The sequence below is a fragment of the Trichoderma aggressivum genome (assembly GCF_033847375.1).
Source record: "Trichoderma aggressivum f. europaeum strain CBS 100526 chromosome Unknown scaffold_004, whole genome shotgun sequence".
In the NCBI taxonomy this organism is placed as follows: domain Eukaryota; kingdom Fungi; phylum Ascomycota; class Sordariomycetes; order Hypocreales; family Hypocreaceae; genus Trichoderma; species Trichoderma aggressivum.
Window position 1 is genome coordinate 577,590 of NW_026946370.1, and position 19,916 is coordinate 597,505.

General features: G+C 53.7%; 7 protein-coding genes across 7 annotated transcripts; 2 read left to right on the plus strand and 5 right to left on the minus strand.

Annotated features, from left to right (window-relative positions):
• Positions 1 to 340: 340 nt before the first annotated feature.
• On the minus strand, positions 341 to 3,058 carry Triagg1_1760 (transcriptional regulator family: C2H2 zinc finger and Fungal Specific TF; the record flags this gene model as incomplete). Its single annotated transcript, XM_062895866.1, has 2 exons — positions 341 to 2,739; positions 2,848 to 3,058. 2 exons carry the CDS (start codon positions 3,056 to 3,058, stop codon positions 341 to 343), a joined length of 2,610 nt encoding a protein of 869 aa, XP_062759299.1.
• A 1,020-nt stretch (positions 3,059 to 4,078) lies between these two features.
• Positions 4,079 to 4,749, minus strand: Triagg1_1761 (uncharacterized protein; the record flags this gene model as incomplete). Its single annotated transcript, XM_062895867.1, has 2 exons — positions 4,079 to 4,440; positions 4,554 to 4,749. The coding sequence occupies 2 exons, from the start codon at positions 4,747 to 4,749 to the stop codon at positions 4,079 to 4,081; spliced, it is 558 nt and encodes a 185-aa protein (XP_062759300.1).
• Positions 4,750 to 5,128: 379 nt separating this feature from the next.
• On the minus strand, positions 5,129 to 6,688 carry Triagg1_1762 (uncharacterized protein; the record flags this gene model as incomplete). The annotated part of the gene is made up of 5 exons (XM_062895868.1): positions 5,129 to 5,614; positions 6,008 to 6,094; positions 6,141 to 6,249; positions 6,312 to 6,378; positions 6,442 to 6,688. The coding sequence occupies 5 exons, from the start codon at positions 6,686 to 6,688 to the stop codon at positions 5,129 to 5,131; spliced, it is 996 nt and encodes a 331-aa protein (XP_062759301.1).
• A 506-nt stretch (positions 6,689 to 7,194) lies between these two features.
• Triagg1_1763 (uncharacterized protein) lies at positions 7,195 to 11,731 on the plus strand (the record flags this gene model as incomplete). The annotated part of the gene is made up of 5 exons (XM_062895869.1): positions 7,195 to 7,425; positions 7,494 to 9,206; positions 9,290 to 9,573; positions 10,209 to 11,354; positions 11,419 to 11,731. 5 exons carry the CDS (start codon positions 7,195 to 7,197, stop codon positions 11,729 to 11,731), a joined length of 3,687 nt encoding a protein of 1,228 aa, XP_062759302.1.
• Positions 11,732 to 12,118: 387 nt separating this feature from the next.
• Triagg1_1764 (uncharacterized protein) lies at positions 12,119 to 13,735 on the minus strand (the record flags this gene model as incomplete). The annotated part of the gene is made up of 1 exon (XM_062895870.1): positions 12,119 to 13,735. The coding sequence occupies one exon, from the start codon at positions 13,733 to 13,735 to the stop codon at positions 12,119 to 12,121; it is 1,617 nt and encodes a 538-aa protein (XP_062759303.1).
• Positions 13,736 to 14,528: 793 nt separating this feature from the next.
• Triagg1_1765 (uncharacterized protein) lies at positions 14,529 to 16,352 on the minus strand (the record flags this gene model as incomplete). The annotated part of the gene is made up of 1 exon (XM_062895871.1): positions 14,529 to 16,352. The coding sequence occupies one exon, from the start codon at positions 16,350 to 16,352 to the stop codon at positions 14,529 to 14,531; it is 1,824 nt and encodes a 607-aa protein (XP_062759304.1).
• Positions 16,353 to 18,121: 1,769 nt separating this feature from the next.
• Positions 18,122 to 19,795, plus strand: Triagg1_1766 (CAZyme family GT21; the record flags this gene model as incomplete). Its single annotated transcript, XM_062895872.1, has 2 exons — positions 18,122 to 18,210; positions 18,295 to 19,795. 2 exons carry the CDS (start codon positions 18,122 to 18,124, stop codon positions 19,793 to 19,795), a joined length of 1,590 nt encoding a protein of 529 aa, XP_062759305.1.
• Positions 19,796 to 19,916: the final 121 nt, after the last annotated feature.

The window sequence follows — 19,916 nt, forward strand, 5'->3', positions numbered from 1 at the left end:
GAACCGTCCAAACGGAGAATAGGCAGCATCGAGGGACAAAGAGACAACTTCACCAATCATAGAATCGTCAAATAGAAGGATATGCCGTTTACGTTTCACATTCATTGACCAAATCCCATCCTACGCCTAGTCTAAAGAACAAGCATGAATCAAAATCCCATAATTCCCCCAACTTGAAAAACAAACTCCGCAATACAAAATCCAGAGAAAAAGACTTCCTCCCCAAAAGCACCCAACAATTATATATAATCATTAAAAGTTTTCATCCCTCAGATGTACCCATGAATAGAAAAAGAAAAAAATGTTCGTAAAAATAGAGCCTTTGTTTTCAAATTCATAGTCATGGCCGTGTTGTTCCCCCCAGAAGCATCTCCTTGCATACTTTTAACCGTTCTCGCGCCTCGACTAGCAGTTCCGTATCTGCCTCTTCGAGAATGTCCACCATTACATCCAGCAAATCAGGCAAGCCCTCGTGTAAAACGGCTGATGCCTGCTCATCCAGCTCCGGTAACGCAGCCACGCCGGACACGTACTCGACCATCCGCGCGTAACTACTATGTCCCAGCTGCGATGTCGGCAACGGAAACCCCTTGCCCGGCGGCCGTCCCAAAGCTTGTACAAAAGCCCAGATGGCCAAAACGGCATAGTACATGATCCACGGCCGATGAGGATCTGGTTCGTTGCGAACCGAGTACTGGATGGCGGAGTGTTCAGGGGGGTGGGGGCTGTTTCTGCGGCGAGGGTGAGGATCGACGACGACGCGGTAGAGAAGCTTGAAGGCGTGCAAGATGGCATGTCGTGTTGAAGCTTGTGTTGACCAGGCGCTCATGCGCTTGATGACGTTGGAGTAGTCCCTGGACGAGACCTTGCGGCCGAGAAGACGCTTCGCGCCAGCATACACCTGGCAATCGACAATGTCCGCGTGGAGACTGATATGTGCCAGATGATACAGCACCGAAGCACTATTGATGGGCCCGTTGGGAATACCACGGTGGCCAGGGGCGTCAGAGATGGAGTCGGACATGGCAATGTCGAAGCTGCCCTTCCAGTTGTCAAACGCGCGCAGCAGCATCTTGCGCCAATTTTCCTGCGTCTCCATAGACGGCGTGCGGATGTCGAGCCACTTGAGGTGCGTCTCGCGGTGGTTCAAGTGCCAACCCACGCTGAGCAGGCCCGAGATGATAATCATGCGGCCAAACGAGTGCGTCTTGACCTCCTTGCCGTGCAGTGCGCTCTTGAGCCCGTCCAGAAACGACACCTGCTTGACGCCGTACATCCGAAAGTTTGCGTCCAGCTGCCGCACCACGTCGGGGCTGTTGGCCGCCCACAGGTTATCGTCACAGGGGAGAGGCAGTCGGATCTCGTGAGGAGCCATGTCGGCAGCGTGGCCAAACATGGCGGCGTGGATGACATCGAGCATAAAGGCCGCAAACACCACGCGGTGCATTGACTCCGTCTCGGCCCATCGAGCCCACCACGTCCGAGAGTCCAAGGCCATGTTTGGCGTATGTCGATCGGGTCCCAGCGAATCTGGCTCTGGGGGAGATTCACTGCCGGTTCTGCCAATCAGGGGGCTGCCACGTCTGAGAAGTGTTAGGAAAGCAGGGTGATAAATGTGCGCCCTCTCGTGCAGTTTTCGAGAAGAGTACAGCTTCTCGTAGAATTCGAGAAGCAAGAGAGCCTGCAGCACCCAAAGGCTTGCTGGCGGTGCAGAGTCGTCCGAGGTTAGAATCTCCCATCTCACGCATGAAATGACAACGTCGGCAAATGCGCCGTACTCGGAGAGCTGCCCCGTCACGTCACGGCCGCGCAATGATGCGGCGCCGAGAGACAGCATGACGAGGAGGAGCAGGACGGGGCATCGGTTCGGGGAAAAGGTGTGTTGGTGGATAATGGGCAGCCGAGGCGAGACATTGTCCCAAAACTCCTTGAGACAGTCTCTCATCATGTCGAGGTTGAGCGCCGGCATGTCGCCGCCGCTTTCAAGGACCAGGTTGGGCATCAGCGGCTCGTACCTGGGCTGCTTCTTGCGGAACGTCTGAAACCAGTGAAGCAGTTCCTGGCGCCTCGATTCGGTGATCCAGTCGTCAGACGATGACTCAGAAAGCCGCTGAGGCTGGTCCATGGGCGACAAGCTGGTGAGGGATTCATAGTCGTAGTGAATGTTGTTGTTAAAGGTAGACTCCAGCCCGCCTTCAAGGAATGGCAGACTTGCCATGCTAAAGTCGCTATACGTAGTCTGGGGGTCAAACAGCCATGCGGCAAAGTTGCCCTGCGTCAATGAGTCGTCGGTGGGATATCCAACCGCGCCGAAGCCCACCATGCCCGGGGGCTCCGGCAGAGCGGTTGGATCGGCCGCGTAGAAGCTGGGCCGGTGCCGCATCATGTTGCCCGAGCGGTCGTCGAGCGAGGGCGCCCAGGTCGCGGCTTGGTGGCTCGCCCTGGTCATGCTATGGCTCAGCGGCGCCGGAGTGGGAGCCGTGTTGGACTCGGGCGTCAGCAGGATGGCGGCATCGTGAGGCCCAGACGGCTGTTGTCCGTAGGAAGACTGCGGCGGGATGGCGATGGCGTGGCGGTCGGGGGGCGACTTGACGGTCTCGCCCGTGTCGAAGCTGGGGATGCGATTCCTGGGCGTGTACGAGGCCGTGTGCCGCTTCTTATGGCGCGACAGGAGATCGAGGCGCACAAACTTTTGGTCGCAGTCGCCAACGTCGCAACGGTAGATTTCCTTGGGGTTGTCTTTTGGTCGCAAAACAATCAGCAGTCAGCCATCATGTCATATCACAGCAATTGCAATGATCCAATTCGACTCGGGTCAGTCAGGGGGGAAAGGAGAAGCTCTCTTACGGTTCAGCTGATGGCGCTGCAGGTGCTCGGCTCGCGAATAAATCTTCTCGCAGCCAGCATGATCGCACACGAACCTCCGCGGCGCGCCTTTGCGACTCGCGCGCTTGTAGCCCGAGCCCGAACCCGTGCTGCCGTTGCCGCTGCCGTTGATCGTGCCAGCGCTGGACCCCGAGCTGGTGCGAGTCGTCGTGAAGACCTGTGAGGACTCCATCCAGGTCATATATTCATAGCTGGCCCCCGTCGATGGTCGAGAAGCCAGAGTGCATGGGGGGAAGGTTTGCGATATGTCTGCTGTAGTCTCGTGTCGCCGCCTCTTGTGCAGCGAACCCCAGCAATCCGCATCGGCACTTGAGCACCAGAAACACACGAGGATTTGCTCAGAAGGGGTCCTTTTCCGTTCCGCGGGGACGAGCTGGGGAAATCCCACGTTCCAACGTTTCCGGGGTGGCCCCCACCGAGGCGGATTGCTGTCGAACAATCTCCAACGTTTGCTGGAGTTTTGGGCCGCCACTTATCAGATAGCCACTTTCCGGGGGAACTCGACCCTCTGGACCCTTATCGGTCAGTGGGGGTCACCGCCTGGCCGAGCCTGTGCTTCTACTCCGTATCTTTGCCTGGATCCCCCAGAAGGGAAAACGGCATTGGACATTTCCAATTCTCAGCCAAATGCCTCTATTCGAGTTAGCCCATCTATGTTACGTAGTATTGGGCGACTATTGAGGACTAGCCGCTGTGTCAAACACGCCTTGGCCTACTTTGGACTATTGATTCTCTATCATGATGTTGGATAGGGAATGGATACGGAATATGCTTCAATGATATGAGTTGATGGACATTCTATAATACTGGATTCCATACTCTATACTCCGCAGTTCGTATACCACAAAACTACTAGGTAACCATCCTTCTTTTCCCGCCCTTATCATTTAACTGTTCTCATGATACCAACACAATGTACCATGGCTTCCCACCAGTAACCATCAGTGTGAACTTCCACCTCCGGATGCGACTATTACCTTGATGCATTATTCCCGAACTCATTGAGCTCAATAGCCAAATTCTCTTTGAAATCTATCCGAAGTGAAATGATGTACTTCGCCACCCCCAGAACATACACGTATGGTATCCTTTTTTTGCCGTTACCGCGACAGGCCCATTCATATCGGCCTTGTCCCTTGATTTTTTTTTGTACCCCGTTGCCAATGAAATTTTTCCTCGCATCTGCCATAACTCATGATGCTGAAGCCTCGTTCTCCTCCACGCCTTCTCCATCCTCAAGCTTGACCGACTCAACGGCACCATTCAGTCCACTCTCCTGGTTCTTCTCCTCCAACATGCCCGCAGAGGCCAGAAAGAATTGCGCCACCTCGTTGTGCTCGTTCTGGTAGGCCAAGTCGAGAGGGACGTAGTTTCGCTCGTTGGCCACTGCCGGCAAAGCGCCCTGTGCCATGAGAAGCTTGACGACATCCAGGTGGCCGCCGAGCGCTGCCCAATGCAGACCAGTGTTTCCGTGCTCATTGGCGTCGTCCAGGAAAGCCTGCTTCTCCTCCTTGGGTCTCTCATCAAAGTACTGAATGAGTTTGCGAACAGTCTCTGGATGCCCCGTTAGTCCCTCTCTGTTCATCGCATGTCCTCGTATCTCCTCAAAGGTGCTTCAATGGCAGTCTCCCAACCAGAGCCCAATGAGGATTTGTTGAATTTCTTACCTAGATGACCGTTTCCTGCCGCCATGTGTAAAGCCGTTGACTTGCCCTCATCCTTGGCGGCCAACAGGATCTCAGCTGGTGACACCTTCTCGCGCTCTGACAGTGTCTTCAGGGTCTCAACAAGATCTTCATCTTCGCCTACTCTGGCAAAGTACACCACGTCATCGATTTCGTCTTCTGTGAGGTTCGGCGCCATGGTGATGAATGAGTTCTCACTCTTCTTGGTTGCAAAAATGCATGTATAAAATTTTAGATCATTTCTTCCATGTGGAGGGGACTGTGCGGATATCTTGCCCCGCGATTCTAGCACTGTATCAATTCCCGGGTAGGTGGATATTTGACGAACTATCTCATCGAAACAAGCTTGCTCTGTCTAGAAATCTGTTTTCGCGAAGAAATACATGCAGATTCAAGCCGGATCCTGGCAATGTCTTTCTAGGGATCATATCATCAGCCTCGAAGTCTTTCCACATAGGCTCAAAACTGCAAATATTCTCCATGACGAGTGATGGCCGTTGAACTGGTCGTGACACGGTCTGATTGTTAGCATCTTTGGTTTCCGCTAACCGATGTCTTCAAGCACCTAAAAGCATCTGCTCAATCTTGATATCGAGCCACTCCGTCAAATTGCCTGCTTCATCAAGCCACTGTATCTCAGCCTTGATGCCCATCATCAACATAACCTGAAGCTCTCGTCTCAGTTCGAGGGCTGCGGGTTCATCTCCAGATTCTACAACCTTTTTTAAAATCCCAACGGCGACGTTTCGATCTCGTGTCGAAAGGGGTGAAATCGGCTCACGACATTCAGTAGACGAGATGGAGGCTTTGGAGCCCGAGCTTTCTTTGGACGATTGACTATCTGGTAGCTGCAAGTTGTCCGGGGATGGGATCCTCAACATAGCAAGACGGCTCTCATGCTCCAGGAGATCTTGCGATTTGATTCCTAGCCAGCGTATTGCGGGAGCCGTAAAGCCTTGGGATACAATCTCTGATTTGAGGCGGCAGTGGCGAAGAATGTTGAGTCCATCCGGGTCGAAATCAGCCAAGACAAAGATTGGTATCTGCGGGCAATTGAAGCGAACCAGTTGCACAAACGAACATGTAAGCATATCTGGGTATCCCTTTGCCTTTAGCCCCCTTGACATTAGCTACCCTGACGATAGAGCAAACGTAGGGAAGACATGCCGTTATGAGGAGCCCTGGGCCAACACAAGACGTTTGCCAAAACAGGCAAGAGGTTAAAGAACGATATATTGCCTTTGTGAGATCAGTAAAACAAGAAGCTGGTGCAAATTTATGCAAAGCACAAACATCTTTTTCAATAATCAATATCCATCGGACGGTTCCACAGCTGATGGCTGCAATGGACCCGGCTGCCGGCAATGCAATTCCCTTGTTAGGATGTTAGAGTAAGAAAAAGACAATGGCTACTTGTTGCGAGCGAATATACGAACCACATCTCCGGTAGCGGGACCAACCACTGTGTTGTCCTGGAGGCGAATACTCAGAGGTCCTGAGAACACACCCTTGGAAGATGCAACCTAGACCCATTAGTTGAAGTATAGGGCCAATGGGTATTCGACTTACAATGTTCAAGTCGTCACGTTGAACGTTGAGTGCAGAGGCAAGGCTGTCCACAAGCTCGTCTACAGTTCTTTGCCTCACGAAAAGCCCCTGATGCTGGTAGAAAATGTGACTGCATCAAGACATTTTGGTTACAATCTTGGAAGGTCAAGTCATAAGGTCTCCAATACTAACCGCTTGGTTAACACTGTCCCCGATACGAGAGCATCATGGGCGAGCTGCAGGATGAGAAGTATGCGGGCTTGAAATCACACAAGATGAGACCTAGATCGCAAAATCAACCCGCTTGGGCAATGGTGCGTACCAAACTTTGTGGCTTCCACAGCACTCCTTCCTGGGAACCGCACCGTTTGCGGGCTATTTCCTGATCCTGATCTGCTGGACACAAAGTCGATGCTGAACTCCCGTCCCTGGGCTAAGCAGTCCAGGATGGCCTCCAGGATGGATTCGATGCGAGAGACGACTGTTCCAGCGGATGTCGTCATGCTGACCGGCTGAATAATTACCTGCCGTGCATCTCGGGTTGTTCTGTGCTCCGTTGGTTGGTCCATGATGGCCTCTGGAGTCTGTCACAAGCCAAATGGACGCAGTGTCGGGGTTTTGAGCAGTCCGTCAAGTGTTGAGTGTTGGCGGTGGAATCCTATGCGAGCAAGTTGTGAGGCCAAGTACGAATACGAAGACGGCTGCAAGGGGCAATAACTGTTGACAGGCACCTCCGATTTCTGTTGACAGTGGACCTTGGGCAGTTTTTAGCGCCAGCGCCCTCTGAAGGCCACTGCAGGCACAGGAATAGCGCTAAAGCAGCCCACTGATGCGATCCAATGCCCGAATCAGACAAATTGGACGGTGCTAACATCAATCCAATCCAATCCATCCAATTGATCAGGGTTCTACAATTACTAAGGTAATTGATGGCCAAGCTCAAGTTTGTTGGTCTCTTCGCATGTGAAAGCTCTGGAGCAGCCATTGACTCTCCCCTCGCCATTATAAATCATTCAATCGGCCTCCGTCGCCAATCGGCCATTCACCATTCACTCCACGCAACTCTCTCGTCAAGATGGCCACTGCAACAGGCCGAGATGCTGGCAGCGCAAAGTCTCGCAAGCGTGCCTCTGATGATTCCGACAGCTTCCCCAAGCGCCCCAAGCTGGAGGCCAAGACGGACCTCACACGATGGAGAGTCAAGGACGACGACAGCCGTCACACGTGGCATTATCTGGCCGACGACAAGGCAGCTGCAGAGTGGCCGCAGAGCTATGCCGAGAAGTGGTTTCTAAACTTGCCCACCGTATGCCTTTGTCCCTCCCTTGAAATCGAATGACTTGCAGAGCTGATGCTGATATGCCGTTGCACTAGGATCTACCTGCACTCCCCAAGGCCGAGACGCCGCTCGAAGCTGCTACAAATGGCCTCACCTTCTTTGAAAAGCTTCAGATGCCCTCTGGCCACTGGGCCTGCGAGTACGGCGGCCCCATGTTCCTCCTCAGCGGTGTTGTCATTGCTTGGTATGTGACCAAGACGCCAATTTCCGACGCCTACGCGACCGAGATCAAGAACTACCTCTTTGCACGAGCGCATCCCGAAGATGGTGGCTGGGGTCTACATATCGAGGGTGAAAGCACAGTCTTTGGCACCGCCATGAACTATGTCGTCCTCCGCATTGTCGGCGTCGACCCCGAGGACCCTGTCATGGTCAAGGCCAGGGGAACTCTGCACAAGCTGGGCGGCGCACTCAACGCCCCTCACTGGGGCAAGTTTTGGCTCGCGGTGCTGGGTGTGGTGGACTGGGATATCGTGAACCCTGTGCCCCCCGAGATCTGGCTGCTCCCTGACTGGGTCCCGATTGCTCCCTGGCGATGGTGGATCCATATCCGACAAGTGTTCCTGCCCATGGGATACTTGTATTCCAAAAGATGGATCTGCGAAGAGACGGATATCACCCGGGCGTTGAAGCAAGAGTTGTTTGTACAGCCTCATGCCGAGATCAACTGGGTTACTCACCGAAACGACATTTCTGCCATCGACAACTACCATCCCAAGTCGTGGCTGCTCAACACGATCAACTGGGTCCTTGTCAACGTCTACAACCCCTACCTCCGCTTCAACTTTCTCAAGGAGAGGGGAGAGAAATGGGTCAGCGACCTTGTCGACATGGAAGATGCAAACACGGAGTATTCGTGCTTGGCTCCTGTGAACGCACCGATGAATACGCTCGTATGCTACATCCGTGACGGCCCTGATGCATACAGCACCAAGAGGCATATTGAGAGGCTAGAGGAGTACCTGTGGGTAAAAGACGAGGGACTGCTGTGCAATGGCACAAACGGCGTCCAGTGCTGGGACACATCCTTTGCCATCTTGTCGGTGGTCGAGTCCGGGCTGCACACAGATGAACGCTGGAAGCCCATGCTGATAAAGGGCCTCGAGTACCTGGACAGACACCAAATCAGAGAGAACTGCAAAGACCAGGAAAAGTGCTACCGCCAGCCCCGAAAGGGTGCCTGGCCGTTTAGCAACAGAGACCAGGGCTACGGCGTGAGCGATTGCACTTCCGAGGCTCTCAAGGCCGTCATCTTGCTGCAGAAGACGGAGGGATATCCGCAACTCGTGGACGACCAGCGGATCTTTGATTCTGTGGACACGCTGCTGCTGTACCAGAACGACAACGGTGCCGTCTCATCTTACGAAGCCAGAAGGGGTGATGAGTTGCTGGAGCTGCTCAATGCGGCCGAAGTGTTTGGCAGGATCATGATCGAATACGACTACCCCGAATGCACAACTGCCTGCGTCCAAGCCTTGTCTCTCTTCCACAAGCACTGGCCTGACTACCGAACCAAGGATGTAAAGCTGTTTATCAAGAGGGCCACCAACTGGATCAGGACCAACCAGAAGTTTGATGGCAGTTGGTATGGGAGCTGGGGGATATGCTTTACCTATGCCTCCATGTTTGCGCTTCAGAGCATGAAGGCGGTTGGAGAGACGTATTCCAACAGCCAGATCTCCCGCGCAGGCTGCGATTTCCTCATCTCCAAACAGCGCGAGGATGGCGGCTGGTCTGAAAGTTACCGGGTGAGTGGCCACGTCATGTCGACAAACAGCGTGTTTGTTTGTTTTATCGTCTCCTTGCTAACTCATATTCTTGTTTTTTTTAGGCGTGTGAAACCATGAAGTATTCCGAACACGAGTCAGGGTCCCTTGTGGTGCAGACAGCCTGGGCACTCATTGGGCTCCTGGTGGCAGAGTATCCGGACGTGGAGCCGATCAAGAAGGGCATCCGCCTGATTGCGAGCCGCCAACAGGCCAACGGCGAGTGGCTGCAGGAGGCCATTGAGGGCGTGTTCAACAAGTCTTGCATGATTTCGTATCCAAACTACAAGTTTACTTTTACCATCAAGGCGTTGGGGATGTTTGCAAAGAGATACCCCGATGAGAAGTTGTAAGCGGATGGACGCATGTAGGGATGCATGGATATACGGATGTACGAGTTGATGATTACGATGCTCTTTGCCTTGCGCTGGGTACTTGTAGTACCTTGTATCAGAGTTTAATACCGTTGAAGCATATTTGCCTTTGTATTTAGTCGGCAATACCTAATTGAAGCCCGTTTGCACTGCCTGAAGAACCTTTTCTCTGCCTTTCTTTGAGTTACTCTGGTTCTCCATCTAGAGGCTGCCCTATGCTTTAGACAAGTTTTGCCTGTCTGCGTGACTCGTTCTATAGGTATGTACATACTGTTCATCTACCTACCTATGTATATAGTTTTATTACATAACCCTCTTGATTGTGAGTTTAATGCATTTATTATTTTTCAAGATAATTATTCATTTTCATGTTCCTTGGCAGTGATGCTTCTTTGCTGTTTGATTCGCCCGCCCCAGCAAACGCAGAAGCGGGGCGCCGAAGTGCATTGAAGCTTCCACGCCTCACGCCGCTAGAGCTCTAAACTCCAACTGCAACTTTGCTCCCACCATATTTAAACTTGCTCTTCTGCCACTCACTTCCTTTCACCTCAACCTCGGCGACTTTCTGTTTCCAACACCATTTTCTTACCAACGGGGTTTCATCACCAAGCCAAACAAACCCCAACGTCTTCATCTTTGGCAAACGGAAAATCCTCGCTGAATCGTCAAACCCACAGCGCCATAGTTCGACCATGTCATACGTCACTATGGCCCAGGAGGGCCTCGCTGCCGTGGAAACATCCAACTGGGACGAGGCCCTCAACAAGCTCTCCTCTGCGCTCAAGGAATCCCAGAGCCCAGCCTGGCTGGCTGCTCGCTCAAAGGCCCTGACCGGGCTCGGGCGACCCCAGGAAGCCCTCGACGACGCCGACCTCGCCTGGCACACGGCCTTTGAACGCAATAAGCGCGAGCTTATGGCGACCGCCCAGTACCGCCGCGGAGTGGCCTTTTTCCACCTCAAGCAGTACGCCAACGCCGACTACTGTTTCATGCACTGCATGAGACTCATCGAGGGCGGTCCGGCAGTGCCCAAGGAGGATCCCGGCTTGGAGTTTGTGGATGAGCAGGGGTTCTGGACCGCGACGGCTGCCGAAGCCATGGCTGCTGCTCGCTACGATGACATTGGCGCGAAGGGCGGTAACTCGATGCAGGCCTTGGGGGAAAATCCGTTGGCTGCGGCGAGGGCAAACAGGCCGCACTTTAAAGAGTGGAGGATGGCTAGCAATATGCGAATCCAGGCCCTGTCGGCCATGGAGAAGCTGCCGGCGGGTGACGACGCCAGGAAGCTGGCGACAACCTTGATTCCCGAGAAAAAGGGCCTCGCCAACCACAAGTCTTCCAAGGTCGGCGTGGAAGCTGCAAAGGTGGAGGCTGCCACAACTCGGACCGCGAAGGCGGCGGAAGTTGGAAAGGCGGACGTTCCCAAAGACACCCCGCTGCGGGTGCAAGATTTTCAAAGCAACACGCACATGTCGGTTTCGATTTTCTCAAAGGGTGTCAACAAGGAGAAGCTCCAAGTCCAGTTCCTCGAGTCCTCGGTTCGTCTGGATCCTCTTGTCTACCCAAACGGCGACGAGAGGGAGTTTGCACTTGATCTGTGGGAAGAGATTATTCCTTCCAAATCTCATTATACAGTTACACCTAACAAGGTTGAGCTGAGCTTGGCCAAGAAAACGCCTGGCAAATGGGCAACCCTCAAAGCTGATGGATCAGCCAAGCGAGCACCAGTCTCCAGTCCTCAGGTCGCGGAAGCAAAGTAAGTTGATACGGCATAAACATCTGACCTTGGAATCTCATCGACTAACAAGTTGTCACTCCAGGGTCGAGAAAGCTCCAGCTGTAGTTCCGGCTGCGGCCCCAGCACCAGCCCCAGCACCGGCGTATCCCACTTCTTCACGCGGTGGTCCAAAAAATTGGGACCAGTTCGGGGCTGAGGAAAACTCAGATGACGAAAAGGATGTGAACCTCTTCTTCAAGAAACTTTACAAGGGCGCCACCCCTGAGCAGCAGCGGGCCATGATGAAGAGCTTCACGGAGAGCAATGGAACCTCCCTGAGCACGAATTGGGACGACGTCAAAGATAAGAAAGTCGAGACTGTGCCTCCTGATGGCGTCGAGGCAAAGAAGTGGTAGTGGTCAGCTTCGCCGACTGAGGCGTGCTGAATGGGATCGGACAGGCTCTGTTGTTGGAGGCTTGCGATGGGATGCAGTAACATTAGTTCTTTTTTTCTCCAATTGTCATGATGCATCAATGGTTACGTGCGCGGCGCACCAAACGGAAGGGAAAAGGGAATTTGCTTTTGGCTGGTATTTCGCTGCCACTTCTAGGTTGCTTAGCCTGAATTGTTATGAGATGTTGTGTACGTCTGAGGTTATCATAGGTAGTCTCTGTACCCCTTTCTACTTTTTTTTTCATCATGTTTCTTTTTTTTTTTCCTCCGTGTGCTTATCTGGTAAGACAAGATTCATGGTGTCTCATCTCATATGTACAGCCGCCATCGTCATCGTCATGATAACAGTTTAGTCTTGCAACGTCGGATCAATCTCCCTGATCCTCCTCACGACATCCTCATGCCACGCCGTCTCCCTCAAATCCTTCTGCGCCAGCGCCGGCGCCCACGGCCTCTGGCCACGATACTTTTCCGCCATGCCCTTGGGAATATGAGCCGCCCTGGACAGAAAATCCTCGGCGGAGATGTAGGCGCCCCTGAGCCATCTCGCGCCGCCGCCCGCTGCGTCGAAGGCGTTGCGGCCGTGCAGCACGCGCAGGTTGTCGAAGAGCACGCACTCGCCGGGTTCCATCTTTTGCTCGTGGATGGCGGCCGGGTCGTTGATGAGGGAGGAGAAGATGGCGGCGGGCTCGAGCCAGCGGCGGATGTCCTTGACGGGGGAGAGGTAGCGGCCCTGGAAGGGGGGAGACCAGAAGACGTTGGTGAAGCCAGAATCATTACCATCAATAACACGGCGAGAGCTGAAGTAGTGGAAGCCGTTTTTGCCGTACTGGTAGGGGACGTGGTGCTCGGCCAGGGGTGCCATGCGGTGTCTCGCGAGGAACGGATAGAGGAGGCGGCCGACGCGCTCGCCGTCGCTGAAGAGGGATTCGCCGCCGGCGCAGGAGTTGTCCATGCAGTGCAGGGCTTGGATCATGGGCGGGGGGTCGAGGTACAGCAGGTCCTGGTGCAGGCCGAGGAAGCCGCTGGTGTAGGCGACGTTTTCGGCGTTTGGCTTTGCGCGGACGTCAAACGTGCGGCCGTAAAAGGTCTCGCGGATGTTTGCGATGCGGGTGGTGATTCTCACGATAGAGTCTTGGTCGCGGGGCACGTTGTTGAGGTAGACGAGGCCGAAGCGGCAGATGTCGATGATGACGTCCCAGAAGGCCTCGCTGTCGTCCTTCATGAACTCTGCGTAGTCGATGCGCCGGACTTGCTGGGCGATGGACTCGCGGTCCCAGTAGACGACTCCCGTTCGACGAAGGACGGATCGCGGACGAGGCAGAGTGACGTCTTCCGTGCTCTTCTTCTTGAGCGAGATATCGACGGATTCCCACGGCAGAAGCATGACGTGAGGCTTGCTTTCATCTTGAGTGAACCGCGGGATGTCGCGCAAAAAGGTGATTTCCAGCCCCTTTTTCGTAGGCTTGACGTATTGCAGGCCGATATCCACGGGGATCTCGACGGAGGAATACGTCTTTTGACCGGATGAAGTGTCTCTGCACCTCGGACAAGCGCAACTATCCCTCAGCGTCGCCGGCTTCAGCGCCCGTCGTCCATTCTCCACGGTAGGGTCCTCCACGAAGAGAAACCTGTCCGTGTAAGCAACCTTGACGGGCCCCCTCTTGGTCGTCTCATCGGTGAAAGTGAAGCGCTTGGCGTCCCTCGGAATCTCCAGCTTCGGCCAGTACCGCGCCGCCGACGTCTGCTGCTGCTGCTGCCCAGCTTCCTTGGCCGAGATCCTCCTCTGCTGCGGCCTGTATTCCGCCACCGACTCTGAATCTGGTTTCTGTCGTTTTTGTCTCCTTGAGCTGTATATCGCTGCTGTGAGGGAGTGAGCGCTGCGACAAGCCACGGTTTTAGCTTGAGCTTGAGCTTTCGCCGATGCCGTAGCTGTGGCCCGACAAGTGCGAGCCAGGGATAACATGGCTATAACAAACAAAATAAAACACTCGTGATAATGAAGGATCGAAAAACCACTTATGCCCTTTGAACGTGAACTCCTGACTCAATCAAGACGAAAGAATGCACTTGAGATTATAGCAATTGTCAAGTCGCATGTTTTGGCTGCGCTAATAAGAGCGGGTGAGGTGAATGGACCGAGGCACAATCCGCCTGGCCGGGAATGAGCCAAGCTGTTGCTGAAAGAGCTTGAGCTTGAGCTTCTGCGAGAAAGTAACGGAGAAAATGACGGAATAATTATACAAATTGAATCAAAACCCTATTCAATTCATGATTGGTGTTCTATTACCTTCTTTTTTTTCTCTTTCCCACTTTTCTCTTTTTCTATATTGACAGTTGTTTCCACATATCATGCCCGTTCTTCATCATCTCGTCTTTGTTAACCTCTTCGGCCCAAGGGAAGCCCAGTGGCCCTCCATCTCTTTACACTCCGTGACGTGGGAATCACATGCAAAGTACATTGGATGGAATATTGTATGTTTTGATTTTTCAAATATTCAGCTATTCAGAAATGCTACCAATCAATTTAGGTTTCTCTTCGACATTGCGCCAACTCTTTGTTTAAAAAAGCATCTGTGAACTTGATCCAGATTCGTTCCATCGTTTCTCGTATACATTACACACGTGTTCGCCGACGTGTATCCCATAGCATTTGCAAATGCAACACCTTCCCCAAGCATCGCCGTAATCTTACACACAAAGACACTGGTAAGGGAAATAAAAAAAGTAGAAATTTGAAATAGACGTCAACAGTCCATTCATCGGTTTCGATTGCTCGACCATCTCTTTACCATGACCTCTCTGACCTTGTACAGCTTCATTGCCTCCGTGATGCCATCCTTGAGCGCTTCTTCAAACTTGTGAGGAGGCGGCACATCCACGTAGATCAGCACCAAACTCTTGGTGACGTGGGACAGGACTCGTACAACGCTATGCAGCCATGACCACGGTTTCCGAGGACCTTGTTTGCCCTCTTTTTTCCACCAAGCATCCGAATACGAGGGGATCACAATCAGTCCAAACTCGGCGTGGTCAAACACCGGTCCCCTGGCGTACAGCAGCCAGTCGACTCCGAACTTGATGCCCGCCCGAGGCACCCACCCCAAAGATCGGAAGTGATGGTACACGGCGTAATGGACGAGGAATCCGTCATCGGGCTCGAGGTCAGGCTCGTCTGGGCCGTTTCGGGGAGGGAAGTAAGAGTATTGCCGGAACAGGTTAAAGAGGTCTTGACGCGACAGCACTCTGCCAGACGCAGGGTCCGTGATTTCCAGAACCCCAAGGCCAAAGGAGAGGAAGAATGCTTCCTCCGGCATCAGTTGCAGGTGTTCCTTGTTGATGATGGGATCTGACACGGGGACGCTTGCTGATGGCAGTTGGGACAGGGGTTGGCTAATCGACTTGTCATTGCCGTTGGCTTGGGATGGCTGGGAGTACGACACGGGCGGGGAGCGATTAGGGCTTGGGGGGTCTGTGGCTTTGTACGTTGCCGATTCCACCGTGGGGGAAAATCGCACGCTCTTTCTGCGCTGCAACGTCTTGTTTCCCGTGCCATCACTCGATGAGATTACAGATCGGTCGTCCCTAAACAGCTCTGGGGTCTCGGTGGTGATGGGAGTTCGGGGCTCCTCGGAATCATCAGTAGACGAACCGTGATGAGAGGAAGGCAGAGTCAATGATCCGTTTGCCTTGGAAATGGGGGCCACGTCGGCATCCGTCTTTACTTGTGTAAACTTGACAACGTCGGCTGCCGAGTTTGGCAGTGCCAAAATCTGCAGGGGACCGACAGGCGCAAGAAACGGTAAAGGAGCCAGAACGGGCTCCTGTCGTGATACGATGACTACCGCTGAGTTTGGGAGTGCGAGGAGCTCCAATGGGCCAACGGGTGCAAGGGGAAGCTTGGGAAAGTCTGAGACGGCAGCCTCCTGGGCCTCCTGGGTCTCCTGGGCTTCTTGAGCTTCTTGAGCTTCTTGCGCGTCCTCTACCGCTTGTTTTGCCAGACGGCGAGCCTCAGCCAGTCGCTCCTCTTCAAGCTTCGTCTTCAAGATGACTTCCTGTTCAAGTCGCGCACGCTCCCACTTGGCTTGTGCTCGCTCGTCTCGCCTCTGCTGCGTGAAAATCTCGCTGACGTGAACTTCCTGGAGTCCTCGCTGAACCTGCTCTCTCTTGAGCCAGTTGGGCTCACTTCGACTGAGGTTGCCCTTGCCATAGAAGCCTTGCTCCCACAAGGCCCTCATGGACTTTTCATCTTTGATGTGTACAGAGATTGTCGTCTCAGACCAGACGCCATGGTGGACAACGGCAGGCTCTACGGGCGGCGGCCGGAAAACCTGACCCAACCATGCGTAGGCAACATGGAACACCGAAATAGGGTTGTTGGGGTAGAAGGCTGGGAGGGGAAAGGTTCGGATGGGTGCAGGCAGCGCGTATATCTGGTGGATAGATGGACCTCGCGGTTGCTGTTGGGCAGCTTGCGGTTTGGCCTGGGCCTTGCCGTTGGCCTGGGTTTGGGGTTGGGCTTGGGGTGCAGGCAGAGCCTTGCCTATGGAAGGGGGCTCAGTATGAACTTGCATCTCAGCCATCTCGGACTGGGCTCATTTTGGCCTGGACCTGGAGAAGCTTTAGTCAGTGTCTAGAGCTCCAAAATATGCATAGCGCGACAACATGATGAGAAAAAAAAATATCTCCCAAAGCTGTATCAGATACCGTTGTAGTCTATAATCAAATGGCAATCACAGAGGTCTCCAAATGAATGGTCGCTCTTTGCACAAATGGTGATCATCATAACAGCAAGGGAGAGGGAAAATAGAAGGAAAACTCTGCTGTGTAACCCGAGGATGAGGACGATGAGCATCGGCTCTCCTTCGCCCGGGCAGAGCCAGAAGCAGCAGCTTGAGCAAGAGTATGCTTGAGCTAGAGTAAGGCTCCCACGTTGAAACAATTGGCGAAGCGCCTTGATGCGCATCAAGATAGAAAGAGAAAAAAAAAGTATTTCTCGACTCACCTGTCTCAGGGCATGGCCCGGCAAATCACGACGCTTCTCTTGCTGAATGAGTCCAACAGGATCTCATCCACTGGCCGTTCCAGAAAGGTAATGGGACGCTCTACCAGCCTGGGAACTGCGAAAAGAAAAGAGTGTCGAGGCGCAAGAGGGAAGCTCTTTTTGTTTTGCTTTTTTCCCCCTCTGCTTGTGCGTTTTTAAAGTAGAAGCAGAGAGAGGGAAATTTTTCTGGCTGGCAGGGGGATTTTCGGCGGTTGGTCGGAGAAAATCGCAAACTGGATCCGAAGCGGATGCCTGGGGCGCCAGGCGTCAAGAATGCGTGACCTGAGTGGCTGGATGCAGCGGCGGGCAGACACTTGCAGCGGCCCAGGGCGGGTTTCCAGGGCACTTCAGGCACCGCAAAAGCCCTGCAGGATGCCCTAAAGGTCCTCGACTATGTCATCCATCAGCATTGAATTGAAATGGCCACATGAGCTGGTGTCATCCACATGGAACCTCCACTGAGAGATTTTGATTTTTGACCCGGTGCGCTCGTTGATTTCTATTTTAGGCCTCAATCAGTTCCATCAAACTGTTTAGAGCAGTTTCAAGTGCTGCTGTGACGCCCCGGGCCTTCCGATAGGTGATGATGGATTGATGCAAATTACTTGGTGCTAGCATCTAGAAATCACACCACTGACTGCTGTGTCCCTAGAAGTTGAGGGAACTTGGATGTACTTGTGGCTGTGTGTGTGCATGTTGGAAGCAAGGTACAGCAGTAACTGGATGAGGTACAGATACGCATGTGATCCTTTCTCTTGCCAGATTCAGCATCAAGTTTTCTCCTTTGGAGTCTGATGTATTTCCCCAAATCAGTAGACACAAATCGTCGTATCACCTCTATACTAAAAACCACCAAAATCAGTCCGGCATATTCTTTCACCCCCTAACCCACATGCGCCTTACGTATGGACACATCAGTATAAGCGACCCGTCCAGGGCTTGTCCAAGCGTCTCAAGCTTACCCAACATCGCCAAGTCTGGGCCATCCATCCATGCTTCTTTTTTTCTACCATCGCCAACACGAACCCTTTCCTCCATATTATACCTAACGCAGTTATCCCACCCAGGCTTCTTCCTTGCCTGGACCTCTTTAATCTTAATCTGATTCCAAGTCCCGGGCGAGCCGTCCGTCGTGACTGTTGCTTGCTGTTCCTCTCCCCCTCACCTATTAATCAATACCTTTGCCGTCTGTCTACCCACCACCTGTCCTATAATATGTCCTGCCTCTCCCGCCGCTCTCGCAGGTGATTGATTGTTCTACGCTCGAAGTGAAGGAGTAAAACGGTTATGCCTCGATCCTAGCTGGAAATGACTAGCTTTGTTGAGGCTGTAGCCACCGTCTGCCTCGTCTGGGCCGTGGTTGTCGTCTTTGTCCAGATTGTCGGCATCACCTCCATGTAAGTAAGCCCCCTTCAATCCCGACTTTCACCTCTCGACAACACTTTCGCCTAGGCTAATAACTTTGTGTCTCTTGCTGCCAGCTTCGTCAAATTCAACGAACGAAACCCCCCGCCGATATCCTCCACCCTCGAAGATGCCCCCGCCGTCACAATCATCCGCCCCGTCAAGGGCCTCGAGCCCTGCCTCTACGAATGCATCGCCTCGACCTTTCGCCAGGACTACCGCCGCCAAAAGCTCTCCGTCCGCCTGTGCATAGAAAGCACCGCCGACCCGGCCTATCCCGTCCTGCAGCAGCTGCTCAAGGACTTCCCCGCCTACGATGCGCAGATCCTCGTCGAGGCCGAGGACCCGGTCCTGCACGGCGCCCAAGGTCGCGTCAACATGCTGGGCCCGAATCCAAAGATACGAAACATTAGCAGGGCATATCGCGAGGCGCCGGGGGAGATTATCTGGATCATTGACTGCAACGTCTGGGTCGCGAGCGGCGTCTTGGGGCGCATGGTAGATACGTTGGTTGGCTATGTCCCGGCCGATATGCCCGCGCGAAAGCCGTATAAATTCGTCCACCAGCTGCCCCTGGTTGTCGATATCGTCGATTATCAAAAGGATGCCTCTGCCGAGAGTCAGGCCTTCCTCGGATCAGCCGCCGACACCTCTAAGCGGAGTAACGAGTCCCTATGGAACCGGCTATGGAACAACGGCGGCGGCCGTCTAGACGAAATGTTCATGGGCACCTCTCACGTCAAGTTCTACGGCGCCATCAACGTCGTCGGAGTCGCCCCTTGCATCGTGGGCAAAAGCAACATGTTCCGCAAGGCTCACTTAGACCAGGTCACCGATCCCGCCCGGAATCCCATCCTCCCAGCAAACGAAGGGCGCCCCCGCGGCGTCGACTACTTCTCCCACAACATCTGCGAGGACCATCTTATCGGGGATCTTCTCTGGCGCTCCAACATCCCCGGCTTCTTGAATCACGGCATCGCTTGGGGTGATTTGGTGCTGCAGCCAATGGCAGGCATGTCTGTGTCCGCCTACGCTGCCCGAAGAGTTCGCTGGTTGCGCGCCAGGAAATTCACCGTGTTGGCGGCTACTTTGGTCGAACCTGGTGTTGAATCATTCCTGTGCTGCGCGTACTTTGCCTTTGGTCTTACTACGCTGCCCTGGTTCCACGAGGCCCTTGATATTCCCCAGACTTGGGCAGCCTTTGGGTGGATCTGGCTCATGGCCATCTTGGCCTGGATGACAGTGGACTGGCACACGTTCAAACACCTCCACACAGGCCGCACCATCGAATCCGACCAGAACACGCCCAAATTCGCGTTTGGATCGGCCAGTCCTCTGGGTCTGCCAAGACGGCGATTCATAGAATGGCTGCCGGCCTGGATCGGGAGAGAAGCCCTCGCCCTGCCCGTCTGGACGCGGGCCGTCTTGCTCGGCACGACGGTGAGCTGGCGCGGAAAAGTGTTCCAGGTCCGCCTGGACACGACTGTCGAAGAGCTGTCGAGTAGGACCCCGTCGAGACTGACGAGGACGCCGGAACTAGAGAGAGCTAGACAGAGTAGTAGAGATAGACTATACTGATGACGAAAGACGGGCGTTCTTTGTTTGGAATGGCATGAGATGGAATGGAATGAATGATTATCAATGATGTTATTAGACGGAGATTGTAAGAGTATTGATTGGGGACGTTTAGTGTAATAAA